This window comes from Grus americana, chromosome 11 (assembly GCF_028858705.1).
Source record: "Grus americana isolate bGruAme1 chromosome 11, bGruAme1.mat, whole genome shotgun sequence".
Lineage (NCBI taxonomy): Eukaryota > Metazoa > Chordata > Aves > Gruiformes > Gruidae > Grus > Grus americana.
Window position 1 is genome coordinate 16,720,665 of NC_072862.1, and position 16,748 is coordinate 16,737,412.

The 16,748-nt window shown below is 68.2% G+C and overlaps 2 protein-coding genes across 6 annotated transcripts; one reads left to right on the forward strand and one right to left on the reverse strand.

The window, feature by feature from the left end:
• The first annotated feature begins 623 nt into the window (after positions 1-623).
• Positions 624-2,841, forward strand: LOC129211308 (2'-5'-oligoadenylate synthase-like protein 2). Its single transcript, XM_054838174.1, has 6 exons — positions 624-904; positions 1,068-1,362; positions 1,432-1,607; positions 1,690-1,931; positions 2,019-2,151; positions 2,248-2,841. The coding sequence occupies exons 1-6, from the start codon at positions 710-712 to the stop codon at positions 2,773-2,775; spliced, it is 1,569 nt and encodes a 522-aa protein (XP_054694149.1). The 5' UTR covers positions 624-709; the 3' UTR covers positions 2,776-2,841.
• A 1,025-nt stretch (positions 2,842-3,866) lies between these two features.
• On the reverse strand, positions 3,867-16,495 carry SEMA3B (semaphorin 3B). Of its 5 annotated transcripts, none has more exons than XM_054838749.1 (18): positions 11,670-11,804; positions 8,961-9,088; positions 7,949-8,109; positions 7,806-7,868; positions 7,602-7,721; positions 7,431-7,524; positions 7,222-7,341; positions 6,772-6,917; positions 6,574-6,688; positions 6,418-6,487; positions 6,187-6,331; positions 5,860-6,079; positions 5,679-5,770; positions 5,492-5,533; positions 5,231-5,388; positions 5,064-5,119; positions 4,850-4,989; positions 3,867-4,771 (listed from the first exon to the last, which is right to left on the reverse strand). In XM_054838749.1, the coding sequence occupies exons 2-18, from the start codon at positions 9,058-9,060 to the stop codon at positions 4,331-4,333; spliced, it is 2,283 nt and encodes a 760-aa protein (XP_054694724.1). In that variant the 5' UTR covers positions 9,061-9,088; positions 11,670-11,804; the 3' UTR covers positions 3,867-4,330. The 5 variants fall into 5 exon arrangements, with proteins under 5 accessions (XP_054694724.1, XP_054694721.1, XP_054694722.1 ...); XM_054838746.1 differs by lacking the exon at positions 11,670-11,804 and adding an exon at positions 16,431-16,495 and having other exon boundaries at positions 3,869-4,771; positions 7,949-8,106; XM_054838747.1 differs by lacking the exon at positions 11,670-11,804 and adding an exon at positions 16,431-16,491 and having other exon boundaries at positions 3,869-4,771.
• Positions 16,496-16,748: the final 253 nt, after the last annotated feature.

The window sequence follows — 16,748 nt, forward strand, 5'->3', positions numbered from 1 at the left end:
CAGCCAGCGGGAGTCAGAAACCGAAACCAGAGAAGAAAACAGAAACTCCCGTTTCCCGGCTTCGCCACAGCCAACGCTTAAGGCAGCGCGGGCAGCAGCGTCCTGCCCGTACCCCCTGCCGCCTCCGCTGCCGGCGGGTGGGGGCACCAGGGGCTCCGGTGATGCTGGTACCAGCCGTGTCCCATTAACGGGGGTGACATCAGGGCCTCCCGTGGCACTGGCCGCGTCCCATGGCCTGGGGTGACACTGTGCCGCCAGCACCCGCCGTGTCCCAGTGCTGGCTGCGCCCCAGCCCGGACACTTGAGCCCCCCGGCATGGGCACACGCAGGGCACCCCCAGCCCCCGGGCAGGGCCTGGCGCAGGGTCCCCGTGGTGGGATTCTGCCTCCGGCCAGCTGGACACCCAGGGGAGAACCCCGTGCAACCACGGACACCCCAGGACATGAGGTCCTGCAGCACCCCAGACCCAGCCTGCAGGCAGCTGCCTGCGCTGCCACTGTCGCTGGGGAGAGGCGAAACCCCGGGGCCGGGACCACCTTAACTTCCCGGCGGTGACGCCATCGGGGTGGTGGCCCGGGAAGGTTTAAAAGCTGCTGCAGGCAGGAGCAGGCAGCAGTTAGCGGTGGGGAGGTTTGCAGACAGGAGTGGACAGAGGGAGGGACAGGCAGCAAGTCAGGAAGGGGCATAGTGAGCCACCACACCTGGCAGGATGGATATGGGGCAGGCGGTATTCATGAGCGACCTGACAATGGTGGCTGCCAACAGGCTGGATAGCTGGATCGCAGAGGTCCTGCAGCCCAGCACGGCTTTCTGCAAGCAGGTGAAGCAGACAGTGAAGCAGATCTGTGACTTCCTGAAGGAGAACTGCTTTGAGACTGGCATCCGTGTCCTCAAGACTGTCAAGGTGAGCACTGCCTGGCTCAGGAACCAGCTGGCACCCCTGCTGTCACCCTTCCCTCTGTCCTGCCGCTCCGGCTCATGCCCTGCCTCAATTTCCCCTGGCAGCCCCAGGGCAATCCCGGTGCTGAGGGGCAGCGGTGCTGAGCAGGCAGGGCATCTCTCCACAGGGTGGTTCGGCAGGCAAGGGCACAGCCCTAAAGAACAAATCCGATGCCGACGTGGTGCTCTTCCTCAGCTGCTTCTCCAGCTACCAGGACCAGAAGCAGAATAGAAAGTATATCCTGGATCTGATCAAGACGAGGCTGCATGTCTGTAGGCAGAGCCTGACATTCACTGTGGACATTGATGAGCCCCGGTACAAGGGTCCTGGCAATGCGCCACGCTCCCTCAGCCTCACCCTCCGCTCTAACGAGACCTTGGAATCCATCGAAGTGGACATCCTGCCCGCCTTCGATGCCTTGGGTAAGGGCTGCAGGCTGGCGCGGGGCTAGGGTATCAGTGCTGGGGTGGTTCTCACTCTCCTCACCACAGGGCAGGTGACCCAGAACATCCTGCCAAAGGCAGAGGTGTACGTGGATCTCCTAAGAGTCAGCAGCAGCCCTGGGGAGTTCTCCCCCTGCTTCACTGAGCTGCAGAAGAAGTTTGTGAAGCGTTACCCCGCCAAGCTGAAGAACCTCCTGCGCCTGGTCAAGTACTGGTATAAGGAGGTGAGGGGCTGCCCAGCTTCCCTGGCACCCACTGGGCACCTGCCCCAGCCAGCTCTCACCCCCACCCCCATCTTCTCCCCAGATGCTGAAGCCACGGTACCCCACTGCGGACCTGCCCCCCAAGTATGCCCTGGAGCTGCTGGCCATCTACGCCTGGGAGGTGGGCACAAACTCCTCTGAGTCTTTCAACATGGCTGAGGGGTTCCGTACGGTGCTGGAGCTGCTGTGCCGGTACCAGGAGATCTGCATCTACTGGGAGACATACTACTCACTCCAGCAGAGAGAGATTGGTGCCCATGTGAAAGAACTGCTGCGCAGACCCTGGTGAGGACCATGCTTGGTGGGACCTGTGCCACCTGTCCTGCAGCACTACCCGGGACTGATGGCAGCACCCACCCTCTGTGTTCACAGTCCCATCATCCTGGACCCTGCTGACCCCACGGGGATCCTGGGCCAAGGCAACAATTGGGACCAGGTGGCACGTGAAGCTGGCCGCCACTGTTCTCTGCCCTATGTCAACTCCACCCGGCCATGGAATGTGCAGGTAAGGCTGCCTGTGCCTGCAGGCATTGCACCCACCCCCCACCCCCCCCCCCCCCCCGCCCCTCTGGCTTGCCCACTCACTCTCCTATCCCCGCAGCCGGCCCGGAATGTGACAATTGAGGTGAAGCAGATGACAGGCACCAGCCTGAGCAAGACCGTCAGCCCAGGCATCACCATCCGGAAGCTGAAGGCAGAGATCCAGCAGAAGTGGGGCATCCCTTGGTACAGGCAGCGCCTGGTGCAGCAGGAGCAGAACAGGAGCAGCCTCATCCTGCAGGATGACAAGACTCTGGCTGTCTACGGCATCTTCTACAGCACCACACTGATCCTGCTGCAGACTGAGCCCCAAGCGATGGAGGTCTTCGTGAAGGATGACAAGAACCGGACCACCACCTACACGGTGCTGCCCACTGACACCGTCCGACAGCTGAAGGAGCAGATCCAGACCCGGCACGGGCCTCCCGCTGACCAGCAGCGCCTGACGCACGGCTCCAGGGAGCTGGAGGACAGGTACACGCTGGCACACTATGACATCGAGCCCAGGAGCACCATCTTCATGCTCCTGCGGCTCCGAGGGGGTGCAGGCCCTGGGCACCCTCAGTTTCCTGCCTGCTCACCCTCCTGAGCATCATCCCTGGCACCAGCCCATGCCCCTGTACCCCCCCCCCCACCTTGCTGCAAATAAATGCCTTAGATCCTTGTGCTGCTTGCTGGGTTGGGGACGGTGCCAAGTGGCACAGGGGGATGGTCCAGGGTGGATTTGGGATGAGGGGGGACCTCAATGCCACCAGCTGCTGGGTGGCACAGGGACACGTGGGTGTAGAGCAGTGGTGCTGCCTGAGCTTGGGGTGCCCGGTGGGGTCAGGGGTGCCAGCTGGACCTCAGGAAAAAAAACCAGCTCCATCCTCTGCCTGCTCCTGCCTGCAGCAGCTTTTAAACCTTCCCGGGCCACCACCCCGATGGCGTCACCGCCGGGAAGTTAAGGTGGTCCCGGCCCCGGGGTTTCGCCTCTCCCCAGCGACAGTGGCAGCGCAGGCAGCTGCCTGCAGGCTGGGTCTGGGGTGCTGCAGGACCTCATGTCCTGGGGTGTCCGTGGTTGCACGGGGTTCTCCCCTGGGTGTCCAGCTGGCCGGAGGCAGAATCCCACCACGGGGACCCTGCGCCAGGCCCTGCCCGGGGGCTGGGGGTGCCCTGCGTGTGCCCATGCCGGGGGGCTCAAGTGTCCGGGCTGGGGCGCAGCCAGCACTGGGACACGGCGGGTGCTGATGTCACGGGGAGGGGCTGATGTCACCCCAGGCAACAGGAGGTGGCAGGTTCCAGCGTCACCGCGGGCCCCGAGGGCACCTCCCGTCACCGCCTTAAGCGCGGGGCTGGCAGCACTGGGAACCACCAAGCCAAGTTTCGGTTTTCACACCAGCGGAGGGGGGGGAGCTGTAAGCCTGGAGGGACTTGGCGATGTTCCCACGGGATTTGCGGCCCCCCCAGCCCCCGGGGTGCTGCCGAGCCCCCGACTCTCCCGGCTCAGGGTGCCAGTGGGGCTCCCCGCTGTAGGGCACCCACCTGCCCACCCCGAGTGCTCCCTGGGGTTCTGGGGCAGACGCAGGACCCTGGGCTGAATCCTCTGCTTTATTGTGCTCAATTAGTACAAGCCCCCCCCGCGCCACTGCTCTGCACCCGGGGCGCTGCGCACCACCTCCGTGCCCCCGCACATCTCCCCCTCCCCGGGCACCCCTTCTCCTGCCGGGTCCCCCGCATCCCATCAGCGCCCGTCCTGCCCCTCTGGGGTCCCGCTCCTGCCCGCAGCCCCCCTGGGACCCGAGGGTGGCCCTACTGCCCCATCCCCCCGCGGTGCCATGCCCGGGGGGGGGGACACAGCCTGGCCCCGCTGCCCCCCCGCTGGGGCAGTTTTACATTCAATCCGTAACAGTTGTTAATAAATATTTCGGTGACTCTGCGGTGCCAGCAGCCAGCTGGGTCCCCCCCCCCACTGGTGCTGGAGCCGGCGGCCCCTCGGGGGGGGGGGGGGGGCGGTCAGCCTGGCTGCCCTCCTGGCCCCCGAGCTGCAGCCCCCCGCCGCTGCCTGCGCCCAGCTCCAGCGCTGCCGAGGCCGGCGGAGGGCTTCGCCCCTGCCCGCAGCCCCGCTCCTAGGCCGAGCCCGGCACCCGGGGCCGGCCCCGGGGTCACCAGGGGGATGCACTGCGGGGGCCCCGCTCGGCCCGCTGCCCCTCGTGGGTGCGCCGGTGGCGGGCTTTGCGCGGCTCCTCGCCCTGCCCGCGGCCGGGGGGTCCGGCGTGAGCACGGGCAGGCGGCGGGGGTCTCCCCCGGCTCCAGAGCCGCTGGCAGACCCGGTCTGCGGCCCCCAGCGGCGGGCGCTCCACCAGCTGGAGGAAGTCCCGGTACCAGACCTTGCGGCCGGGGGGCCCGGCGGCGAGCTGGGGGTCTCCGGCGGGGGCCGTGCCCGCTGCCTGCCGGGCACCGATCACCTCCAGCGAAAGCCGCAGCAGGGGCTGGGTGAAGCCGTGCTCGGTGGCGTGGCAGAGGTAGAGACCGGCATCGGCGCGCTGCACGCTGCGCAGCAGGATGCCCCGCTCCGTCCGCACCACCCGCTCGTCCACCTGTACCTGCGGCAGCCGCGGGGATGGGTGGTGAGGTCGGTAGGGCACGGCCCCGCCAGCGGCACCCAGCCGGGGAGAGCCTACCTCTCGCTGGGGGTCATCTGGGGTGCGCTGGTACGTCCAGAGGACGTGGGCTTGCAGGGATTTGGGGACACACTCCAGGAAGGCGGTGCTGCCCTCCACCCCATAGAGCTGCTTCTGGGGCACACTGCCCCGCCGGGGGTCTGGGGGGACATGGCCTGGCCGTCAGCCCCCCGCCCCGGCAGGGCTGACCCCCCCAGCTGGGTCACGGGCTCACCTTCAGAGCAGAGCACGTTGGGGTCACCGTTGCGGACGTCCTGCCGGCGGAAACGCCTGTGGGAAGGTGGCAGAGGAGCCGGGGCTGCGGCAGTACAACCTGCGCCCCTCACCGTGGCCTTGGGGCAGGTTGAGCGCTCCAGAGCCGTGCCCCGGCACGTCACCTACCTCTTGGTGTTGGGCACGTAGCGGGTGCAGGTGGTGCCATCCCAGGCACAGTATGGGTCCCGGGCCAGGCAACACTCGGCACAGGCTTTGCCATAGGCACCACAGCGGTGCAGGGGCAGCTGGGCCAGTGCTGTGGCTGAGCCAGCATAGAGCTGTTGCTGAGGGGGTGGGAGAGACCAGACCTGAGCACCCCCACGCTGCAGCACGGGGCTGGGCAGAGCCATGGTGGGACACGGGGACCCACCCAGGGTCCTCCCTTACCCGCTTGGAGGAGAGCTGCAGGCTGGTGATGGGGGAGGCATCCTGCAGGCAGAGTGCAGGCAGCAGTTAGAGTGTGCCAGGGGGCAACCAGGCGTCCGGGCTGCCAGCTCCCATATCTTAGCCCTGGCACAACCCAGAGCATGGGCAGCACAAGGGGGTGCTGGGGGGGTGCGGAGCCCCCCCTCACCTGGAAGACCTGCAGCTCCTCCAGCAGCAGCGGCTCCATGCGGTGCCAGCTCTCCGTGGGCGCCGAGACCACCTTCAGTACCGTGCCCACATCTGTGGGCAGGGAGGGGTGAGGACGGGGGTCCCAGTCCCAGCGTCCCCCAGCTCTCCGCCCCTGCCCCAGCCCCAGAGTCACCACGTGCCTGTGCCGATGAAGAGGACATCGTAGTGGCCGTCAGCAGCAGTGACGCGGTCCACAGCGATGCGGGTGAAGGTGTAGGGCACGGCGGCTTGCAGGAAGAGAGGGCGCTGGCCGTGGGGCAGCACTGGGTTGTACATCAGGGGGTGGTGCCGGGCGAACTGGATCACCTCGTCCGGGAAGTCCTTGGTGGAGCCCAAGGTGCCGAAGGTTTTGCTGGGGCACTGCGGGGAGGCGGCTCTGGCTTAGCGGGGTCTCACTCCCCACCACCCCCACCCCGGGTACCGGCATCCCACCGGTGGCACCAGCCGGGACACCACGGCGCACATACCATGCCCGGGCGGGGGTATGGCACACGCCCCTGGTACGACACCCACTGGTAGTTGGGACCCTCCTTGTGTGCAAAGGGGCCCAGGAAAGCCCGGCGGATGTCGGCCATGGTGTAGACGCAGACTGCCGAGCCCTGGAAAACGGAGCTGGAGGGAGAGAGAGGGGACAATGTGAGGGGTAAGGGGGACAGTGCTGGGCACGGGGGTGGGGGCCAGTGGGGAGGGGGCTTGACCTGGAGGTGGAGAAGACGGTGTAGACCAGGGGGTTGCGCTTGTCCCTTGTCTGCAGCAGGAAGACGTCCCCTGCAAGCCAGGAGGGCATCAGCGCCGCCACGACGTGCCAGGGCCGCCTGTGGGCATCCTGAGGGGCTGCCCCCTCCCACACTCACGGAGCTCATCGAAGTGAGTGTCCGTCCCGTCGGTTCCCGGCACGGCACAGACGAGTCGAGCCTTCAGGAAGGTTGTCCACTTGTTCACCAGGCTGCGCTGCCCGCCGACGTCATTCTGCCGGGAGAGGGAGGGTACTGATGTCAGCAGCGGTGGGTGGCACCCACGGGCACTCCCAGCCCACCTGTGGATGCTCTCACCCGGCAGATCTGGCCGATGCGGGCAAAGCTGATCTTGCCCAGCCCCTGCTGCCGCTCCACCGCCGTCTCACGGAAGAAGAAGTAAATCTTGTCATCGTCAGGGTCCTCGCTCTCCGGCACCCAAAAAACGGCCACGAACTTGGGTTCTGAGGGCAGAGGGGTGCCACCTCCAGTGCTCCCGCCAGCTCTGCTCCCTGGGGGCGCTGAGGCACCTGCCGGGATCCCAGGAGGGGACAGACCCCCCTGGCTCGGCTGCGGGGCACAGGCACGGTGAGATTGGGACCCCACCGGGCACCGGGAGTCTGTGAGGGGCACAGGGACCCTCTGCAGGCAGCGGAGGACGGAGTGTGGCCGAGCCCAGAGGACTCACTTCCCCGATGCCTCCAGGGAGCAGCGATGCCACACCAGTGTGCCGGCAGCCCCGCCACCCTCCCACTCCCCGGCACTGACCATTGAGCCAGCGGGAGTCGTGCTGTTCGGTGCGGATGGAGGGACGCTGGCCCAGGCTGCGGAAGATGGTAAAGTCACGGCCCATCAGATCGGTGGCCACACCGGAGTAGAGCTCCTCGCCTGGCAGGCACCGAGGGAAGCGTTACGGGGAACCCCCCGGTACCCCCCTGCCTCACTGTCCCCCAGCGCCAGGCTCGGCTCTCCCTTACCCACGAGGACGGAGGCAGCTGCGTGCCGGGGGTCGTAGGGGCTCTTCCCCTTGCCGTCCTCTGTGCGCCGGGGGTCCAGCTTGAAGAAGGGCTCCTGGAGGGGGGTAAGGATGGGAGGCGAGCAGGCGGTGGCAGCCGGGGGCTGCGGCTGTGCTGGCTGGGGTGGCTCACCTCCGCGTGCTGGCTGGCCTCCACGAAGGCGCAGACGGGGTGGAAGGCGCCGGTGCCGCAGGCGTACAGGTGGGTCCGGTTGTAGGGGTGCAGTATCTTCACAAAGTTCATGCACTCAGCCTGGGGGTGGAAGGCATAGGGAGGCAGCGCTGGGGCAGCCCCCTGGCACCCCGCGGGCTCCCCCTGGCACCCCCTGGCACTCACGGTGATGTCCTTGCCGGCCCAGTTGCACTCCTCCCTCCACTCCACTGGTGCCGGCCAGTAGATCTGCAGGGGGAGAAGGGGACACTCACAGCCCCGGGGTGTGCCCAGGGCCGCCCAGCCGGCGTGTCCCCCCCCGCCGTTACCTTCCTGTCCCGCTGGCTGATGTCGTCCAGGGCCAGGGAGAGGAGGTGGTTCTGGGCGCCGGCGAAGAGGCGGCCACGCTCCTCATCCAGCAGCAGGGCCTCGTAGCAGCACGAGCGCTCCAGGGCAAAGAGGCGCAGCCCGTGGCGAGCCCGCAGCTCTGCTGGGACCCGCCAGCACTGCTCAGCCCAGCCCCACCGTGGCACCCGCTACTGCCCGGCACGCACCCTTGCCCCGGAGGGACCTGGGTCTGGCCATGGCCCCCACGCCGTGCCACCCCTTCCCCCAAACCTGTCCCACTGGCTCGACTGGGTTCACCAACCCGGTGCCGGTCCAGCACCCATCCCCACACCATCCTGACACCCATCCCTGCACTGCCCAGCACCCAACCCTGAGTCAGCCCAGCACCCATCCCTGTGCCCCCAGCACCCATCCCTGCACTGCCCACCCTGGTGGCAGGCGGTGGGGGAGAAGGGGCCATTCCCTGCCCTGCAGAGCTAATCCCACCACAGCGGGAACAAACAGCCCTTTGTCAGGCTGCGAGGAGAGCGCTCGCTGGGACCCGCTGCTGGACAAAGCCCCCCACGCCACGCTGGAGCCCATGGGGTGGCCAGTTGGGACACGGCACCAGCTCCCCGGCCAGCACGGCACAGCCGGGGCCAGGGAGTGCCACCACAGCGCGCCGCAAGGAGACAAACACCTGAGGCGGCACACGCTGGGACCGAGAGCGGAGGCTCAAGTGCAGGCACGGCCCCGAGGACAGGCAGGTGGCCCTTGGGGGGGGCTGGCATCAGGCAAGGAACCTGGCAGCCCGTGCCAATGCCTGGCAGCCTGCAGGGAGGGCAGTGCTGGTGCCAGTGAGGCGGCAGTGCCGGGGTTTTGCACCCCTCCTGCCGTGCAGCCCCTGCCCCCCCAGGATGCTCCAGTCCCCCGGGACGATGCCGGGTGCTGACACTGCACCAGTGCACCCATGCCCAACCTCACGTCCCCCCACCCCGTGCCCCCCACGCTCACCGGGGAAGGCCAGCTTGAGGCGGGGGGTGGCAGCGGGCGGGGGGCGGCCGGCGGCGGGGCCACGTAGCAGGAGCAGGAGCAGGAGCAGCGTGCGGCTCATGGCCGGGGCCTGGCTGGTGGCGCCGCGGCTGGGGCAGAGAAGCGAGACCTCAGCTCAGGTTACAGCCCCCTCCCCGCAGCCCCCAGACCACGATCCCTCCCGCGCTGCTGATGGGATCTGGAGAGCCCCGAGCATTGGCATAGGGCAACCCTGGCACAGCACGAAGGGATGCCCCCTGGCTTGACCCAGTGATTGGGGGGGGCTCGCTGGGCCAATCGCATCCCTCCCCAGTTTTTAAGCCCCCATTAATCAAACACCAAATTAAATGGGCTCCAGGAGCAGTACTCCTGCCTCTGCCCGAGGGGAAACTGAGGCAACCCAGCTGAGCAGCACCCAGCCCTCCCACGCCTGCCCGAGCCCCGCTGGCAAGAGGGCACTGGGCTCTGCCCGTTCCTGCCTGCAAGCACAGAGCTGTCTTGCAGGGACGGGGTGAGCACCAGGGTGGTGCCAGCTGGACAGAGCAACCCGAACAGGCAGCAGGCTCCTGAGCACCAGGCAAGCTGGGAGTCACAGGGTCCCGTGCCTCGGTTTCCCTCACTGCTACAGCCCCCGCCGTCTGGCCCCCGGCCCTTCTCGAACCACCCTGCAAACAGGAGCTGGGGTGGGGGCATCTGGCTGAGCAGGTGCCCACATCCCCTCAAGGGGCCCACACCGGCGTGCCCACCACGGGGTAGGGGCAGAGTTCCTCTGGCGCTGGCACCCGCACGCTCCCCCCCGGGGAGTGGGAGGCGATGGTTATCGCGAGCATCGCGCCAACACGCAGCTCGCCGCCTTGCCCGCCGGCCACGCCACAGCAACCCCAGGTAGCTGCAAGCAGCCAAGACTTGCCAGCCAGCACCTCCCCGTGCCGTGTGTGAAGCCCAAGCCCAGCCAAGCCAGTCATCGGCCCCCGGCACAGCCGACAGGTTTCACCTGTGCCACAGCCGCCGGGGCTTCACCGGGACACCGGTGAGGACAGAAGCCCCACCATGGCACCGGGGTTCGGTTCAATCACCCAAGGCTCTGCCACCCTACTCGGGCACGACGTGAGCCAGGCCAGGGGGGCACGCATGCGTGACAGTGCCCGGCACAGATCTGGGCACGTCTGCCTGCTGCCCGGCATGGCCAGCCGGGGCTTGCACTGGGCTCCTGCGGGCAGGGGCAGCCCCCTCCCGGGCAGGCAGGGTGGGGAGTGGGTCCAGGCAGCAGGCAGCGAGCAGCAGGCAGCAAGGCAGCGGGCAGGGGCCCCGGCCGGGCGCAGTGCCGCGGAGCTGGGCTGCCCGGCGGCCTGGCGCGAGGGCGGCAGGCGCTAATTGCATTTCCAGAGGCGCCGGGACGAGGCGGGGGCCCTGCCGGGCTCTGCCAGCCCCCCCCGGCTGCCGGCGGGCGAGGGCCGTGGCGGGGGGCGCCGGGGGTCCTCCCGCCTGCCCGGCACCTGCCAGCCCCCACCCAGGGGCCGGGGCGGACCCCCGGGCACCGACCCCCCACGCCGGCTGCCCCGGCCCGATGCTGGCACGGGGGGCAGGCTGGAGGGGCAGACAGCAGCGGCAGCACGGGAGACCCCCGGTGCCAGCGCTGGCAGCCCCAGCCCACGGAGATCCCCGGCGCCAAACCCCGCAGCCGCCGCTGCCGGCCCCGGCACGGACCCAGCCCCCCGAGACCCCCGGTGCCAGCCCGAGCAGACCCAGCCCCCCGGTGCCAGGCAGGACACGGGACCCCGCCTCCAGCCCCCCCGGTGCCAGCCCGGGCAGACCCCCGACGGCAGCCCTGAGACCCCGGCCCGGGACACCCCCCACCACCCGGTACCGACCGCGGGAGCCCCCCCACCCCCCGGTCCCGGCCAGCCCCCGCACCCTGTCCGGCCCCCGGCACCCACCTGGGTCCCAGCTCGGCTCGTCCCGGCCCGGCCCGGCCCCGCCCTCCACGTCCGCCGGGAGTGAGCGGGACGGCCCCGGCGGGGCGGGGCGGGGCGGTGGGGGCGCGGCACGGCACAGCACGGCACGGCACGGCACGGCACGGGGGGCACGCGCACACGCACACTCGTGTGCAAAACCACACCCATGCAAAAATACCCAGGCACACTCAGCCACGTGCAAACACACCCACCCACACTCACATGCAAGCACAAGCATGTGAAATCACCCAGGCACACTCACGCACACTCACGCACACCCCCCCACTGATGCTGCTACTCCACCTGGCCCGCGGTGACATCCGCCACCCCCGGGGCAGAGCTGAGCACGCCGCGCTCAGCACATGAGTGGCTCAGCACACGAGTGGCCAGGCTGCCTTGTCCCTGGGGCGGGCAGCTGCCAGCCAGGTGCCGCCTGCCCGCGTGTGGGGTGCCAGGGGCTGTGTTGGGGCCATGCCAGCGGGCACTGGGGGCCACACCGGGGGCGGCGGTGGGCCGGTCCTGCGCCCCGCTCAGCTGCAGTCCAGATGTCTGGCCCAGGCCCAGCCCGGAGCAAACAAAATTCCTCTGCTGCCTCCCATTTTCCAGCTGCCGCTGCCAAGAATAGCAAGTGCTGAGCGGTGCTGGGAGCAGGGCTTAGGGCAGGGGGGGCCACGACACGGGCTGCCCTGGGGGCCACCCCCTGCCTTGTCCCCCCCACGCCCCTAGCTGTCCCTACCTGCAGGTGCAGGCGTCCAGGAAGGCAGGTCCAGCATGAGTGAGGAGGCAGGGGGTGCAGGCAGACAGGCAGCGGGTGCAGGCAGCAGCGGGTGCAGGCACGTGCAGGGTGAGTGGGGAGGCGGGGTGCAGGCAGGCAGCGGGTGCCAGCAGGCAACGGGTGCAGGTGGGCTGGCAGTGAGTGCCAGCAGGCCAGCAGCAGGTGCAGGCAAGCCAGCAGCGGGTACAGGCAGGCCGGCAGCAGGCACAGGCTGGCAGCAGGTGCCGGCAACCTGGCAGTGGGTGCAGGCAGGTCAGGTGCAGGTGCAGGTAGACTGCTGGTGCAGGCAGGCAGTGGGTTCAGCAGGCAGTGGGAGCCATGCAGGCAGGCACAGGCAGGCCAGCAGCAGGCAGGAAGAGCCGTGCCAGGCAGAGTGCCCGGGCAATGCCCTTCCGTCTCACTGCCGGTAACCCTCCTGCTGCCGGCCCGGGTGCACTGGTGTGCCGGCAGCCTGGCAGCACCCTCTGCCCCAGCACCACCACCCATTCTCCTCCCGGTCGCACCACAGTGCCAAGCTCCAGCCCAGCATCCTGGGCAGCGAGGGGGACAGGGACTGTGAGGGGATGGGTAGCAGGGGAGCTGCTGGCACTGGTATGGCAGGGGTTACTCTGCTGCAAGACTTTGCCCGGGCGTCACGGCAGGACTTCGGGCTGGGTGGCCCCCAACCCTGCAAGGTGGGCACCTTCCCTTGCTGTGCAGCACCGTGCCTCAGTTTCCCTCCACCCAGCTGGGACCTTTCCGCCCGGTGCCGCTCCCGGCAGACGTGGCGAGGTGGCCGGCTGGTGTCACCATCACCCCAGCCCCAGAGCCCTGCGGTGACCTCGCCCGCAGTGGCTCCGCCTGGAGAAACCATCAAGCGTCAGAAGGGCTGGGCTTCCATCCCGGAAAAAACGGTGCGGGAGGGATGCGCCACGTCGCCTGCCGGCCACCCCTTCCCACTCCGACGGGTGTTCCCGGCGAGCGCCGAAGCTGCCGGGCACTGATGCAGTGACGGTCCCCAGCTGGAACAGGCATCGCCACCAGCATCCCACCCTCATCCCTGCGCTCGCTGCCAGGCCCGCGGAGCGCGGTGCAGTCAGGTGCCGGTGGCCTGGCTCCCCGCCAGCGCGGGGGTGTCACCGCTGGCGGCATGAGCAGGTGCTGGCACCTTCGCTCTTTGATCCCTTCCCTGCCGATGGTGGATCCGCGCCTGGGGATCGCTGCCTCGGCCAAATCTCCCCCGGCGCTTCCGAGCCTGGCGAGCATCGGTAGCTCTGCTGGCAGCGCCAGAGCCCCCAGCAGTGTTTGCGGTAGGAAACGGCTCCTCTCCGCCTCCGCAGGGCTCCCGGGGGTGGTGTGGTGGCAGGCAGCGGCCAACGGCTCCCGCACCTCCTGTGCGCCAGCATGGTGTGGGATGTATCCGCGCCATGGGTCACCAGGACCAGTGGCTGCTGGAGGGCCCGCACAGAGGGAGACAGGCCAGGATGGGCATCTGCTAGCTACCAGGATGGGGACACATCCTGCACCCCAAGCAGGAGCAGTACCTTGCTGGGAGACCTGTGGGGTGACCCAGAGCGAGGTGGCTGCAGGGTGGTCCCCTGTCTCCCTGGGGGCTGGGGTCCATCCCTCTGCCCTGCTGGAGGCATCAAGGCTGCGGCTGGCCAAAACCCAGGGGAACAAGGTGAGCTGCATCATGCCAACTGGTGTCATAGGTGTCCCCGTGCCACCTGGGCTTGGCTCAGCCCTGCTCCCCAGCCACGAGATGTGCTTGTGCAGCAGGGTGGCCTTTGCCAGCACTCCTGGTGACACTGCCAGCTTGCCGGGGGGAGAGGAGGGAGGAGAGGCATTCTCACCCCAGCTTGCATCCATCGCTTGGGAATGGGGATTCCCTCCATGAGCTGGTACCCCCTGGGCCTGGGTACCCCAGAAAGCCCTCAGTGGTTTGTGATGGCACCAAAGACGTGGCTTTAGGGCTCCTTTGGGAGTCCCCCCTTGGTACAGGACCCCTCATTGGCTGCCTGTGTGGCTCCTCCATCCCTGGCCAGGCTGGCTCCCTGTCCCAAGCCCCGCTCCCCACCACAGCCTATGGCTTTTCCAGGGGGACAAGGTGAGCCCTGCCGTGCAACAAACACTGCCGGTGTCCCCTCACTGGCACGCCTGGCTCAGCTGTGCACCAAGGCAGGGAAGAGGCTGCGTGTCCCTGTGGGACATGGTGTCAGGCCATGGGTTGGCATCAGGCCTCAGGTGGCCACCACATCCCTGGTGCAAGGGGAGAATGTGCCAGGCAGGGGACAGAGCCCACGGGGTCCCAAGCGTGCCAGCACCAGGGCTTGGCTGGTGGCAAGCAAACGCACCTGAGCCAGCTACATCCTTGTAGTGTGGTGTGGTGGTGATGTCCCGGAGGGACACCAGCTCAGGGCTCACACACCGTCTATGGATACAGCCCCCTGACCCTACACCACCCCCCCATCACAGCACACTGGTGCAAGACCCCCGCAGCAGGGACCCGCGTGGCCCCGGCACATTCCTGCCAGGATTAGGTACCGGCTCCCGGCAGCACCATGCCAGTGTAGCCCAGCTAATCCCTTTTTAATTGTCCCCACCCCGTGCTGGGCTGAGCTGGCTTGCCCAGGGCACGTGGAGTGCCGGGTGCACCCCAGTGCCTGAGCATGTCTGGGGTGCCATCATCAGGTGTCCCTGCTGTGGGACCGAGCCGTGGGGTGCACAGTGAACCTTTGGGGTGGTGATGAAGAAAGAGGCATCCATCCTCCCGGTGCAGCACAATGGCTTTTGGGGAAAGCAAGGGATCCTGGGCTTCTAGAATCCCATTCTGCTGCCCTCAGCTTCGTGGCCGCTGGCAGCCAGGCTCTGGGACAGGCAGAGGGGCTGCATCCTGTGCACAGAAAACTGCTGAGCTTGAAGCTCCTCAAAACCATCCCAGTGGGGCAGGAGTCTTGGTGGAGCCATGGAGCGTGGGACATGGCACGCAGGCTTTCTGCCACTGGCCCAGCCTTCTCCCCATCCGGGTGGGAGGGCAGGAGAGATGCTGGCTGATCCGCATCGCCTCTTGCCCTGCCCCAGACCCTCCGGCCCTGCCCTGCGCCACACCGACTGGTGGCATCCAGCTCCTCCGGGCTTTAAAAATAGGCTGGTGTCCCTGCCACGGGGTCAGTAATTTTAGTTGGGGCGTGTCTAGCCAGGAAGCATCTGGACCATTCATCTGCTCCCGCTGGCCCGGCTGCATCCACACCCAGGGCTGATGTCAGCCCTCGCGGCCCACTTGCTTGTCCCTGCCCCAGGGCAGTGCCCAGCGATGCGGCCCAGCCATGGCCACCCTAGGCATGGGCGATGCTTGGCAGGATGGTGAGGGCAGGGGAGTGGGGACAGGGGTGCCCGGGTGCCCCCCGAGCCTGCTTGCTCCCCACCCAGGGCATCTTTCCCCCAAAGCCGGAGGCAGCAGGGAGCGCAGCATCCCACCAGCATGGTGCCCAGCAGCGCCCAGCCGGGCAGTGGCAGAGGGGTCCGGGCACCCTGCCCACCCTCCTCCTCTCACCCTGGCCCCCCAACACAACAGCCACTTCAGATCGCCTCCCACGGTGCTCCCGCAGAGCCGCGGCGGCTGGGAAGGCTGGGGGGGCCGCCACCGAGCATAATGCGGCTATTGACAGGCGAGTCGGCGGCCCCGGCGCGGCACAATAGGGCCTTGTCTGCTGGCCCAGCTCCCGCTCCTGCCCAGCCCCGTGCCCAGCGATGGGCTTCCCTCTTCCCCGAACGGCTCGGAGCTCGCCCAGGTGCCAGCCAGGGCAAACCCTGCCCAGGGCCGAGCCAGCAAGTGCAGTGGAGGAGCTGTGGGTGGGAGAGCACCGAATGGACCCCCCTTTCCCATAAACCAGCACCCTGGGGAAGGGGCATCGCTTGGGAAACCCCCCAGCATGGCAGTGCTCCACAGCTGCCCCAGCTGGGACAGGGCTCAGGGGGTCCCCACTCAGACCCAGGGTGATGGGGACAAGGAGGCAGCGCATGCCTGATGACGGCCCCGCTTCCTTCTCAAGACCATGTCCGAGCCTGCTGGTACCCAGGACCCACCTAGGGGAGACAGGGACCTGGCATCCCCCCAGGGAGCTCCACCGTCGAGGCCCCCTGACCCTGCAGCCCCCTTTGGTGGGGCAGCCCAATGCCCCGCGGCCGCTGTCTCACCTGCTGCGGTGCGTGGGCTCTGCTGGAGCTCGCCTGGCTCCTCGCCTGGCTGGTGAGCTGGGGCTGTGGCTGCCGCCTGCTCTTTAAACCCCAAATCCCTGGTGCTGGGCGCCAGTCCTGCCGGCGGCGGGGGCGGAGGGAGGGGACGCAAAGCCTCAGTCCCTGCTCCTGGGGCCGGCACCAACAAAAGGCGACTGTGTCCCGTGTCCTCCCCATGCACCCAGCGACACGGCCGGCTGCTCGGGGGCAGCCCCTCGGGACCCTGGGGCTCCCCAGGGTGCCGCCACCCCCTCCACCTGTGCTGGGAAGGCAGGAGAGGTGTGGGCAAGCTCTGGGACCCAGATCGAAGCTGTGGAGCATCCCGATGTCCCCAAGGACCCGTCCCTGCCCGCTTGGTCCTCTCCCTGCCTGGAGGGGTGCCAGGGCGAAAGCACTCGCCGCCGTCCCCCCGCCTCATCTTCTCCTGCAAAGCTCAGCCAAGCAAGGCTGGAGGGCAGGAAAAGGGGACACGGCTGCCGCTGCGGTGCCCGTGCCTGGGGGACTCACCCCATGGGACCCCCAGAGCCCTGCCATGCCAGAGCTGCGGGGCTGGGTGGCTGCTTGCAAAGCATCCCTGTGGTCCGAAGGCCGGGAGCAGCCTGTGCCGCCTCATTAATGCAGGGTAAATGTGTAACGAGCTCTTGGCTGGGCTGGGGCGGTTAGAGCCGCATAGCTCCTCTCGCCCACCCGGCATGCTGGGAGCTGCAGATGCAGTAGATTTATTGCGGTGGGAGCCGTGCAGCCAGGGCAGGAGGGAGATGACAGGTCTGTCTCACAGTTGGACACGCCAGGGTGACTTCACCTGGAAGGAGTGGAGTGGGCAGC

Excerpts from the sequence above, each read along its gene's own strand:
- LOC129211308 (XM_054838174.1), top strand. The coding sequence starts at position 710 with ATGGATATGGGGCAGGCGGTATTCATGAGCGACCTGACAATGGTGGCT. Across the intron at positions 905-1,067 it reads GTGTCCTCAAGACTGTCAAG|GGTGGTTCGGCAGGCAAGGG; the intron begins GTGAGCACTGCC and ends ATCTCTCCACAG. Across the intron at positions 1,608-1,689 it reads TCAAGTACTGGTATAAGGAG|ATGCTGAAGCCACGGTACCC; the intron begins GTGAGGGGCTGC and ends TCTTCTCCCCAG.
- SEMA3B (XM_054838746.1), bottom strand. The coding sequence starts at position 16,495 with ATGCTTTGCAAGCAGCCACCCAGCCCCGCAGCTCTGGCATGGCAGGGC. Across the intron at positions 7,869-7,948 it reads TCAGCCAGCGGGACAGGAAG|ATCTACTGGCCGGCACCAGT; the intron begins GTAACGGCGGGG and ends CTCCCCCTGCAG. Across the intron at positions 5,120-5,230 it reads TACGTGCCCAACACCAAGAG|GCGTTTCCGCCGGCAGGACG; the intron begins GTAGGTGACGTG and ends ACCTTCCCACAG.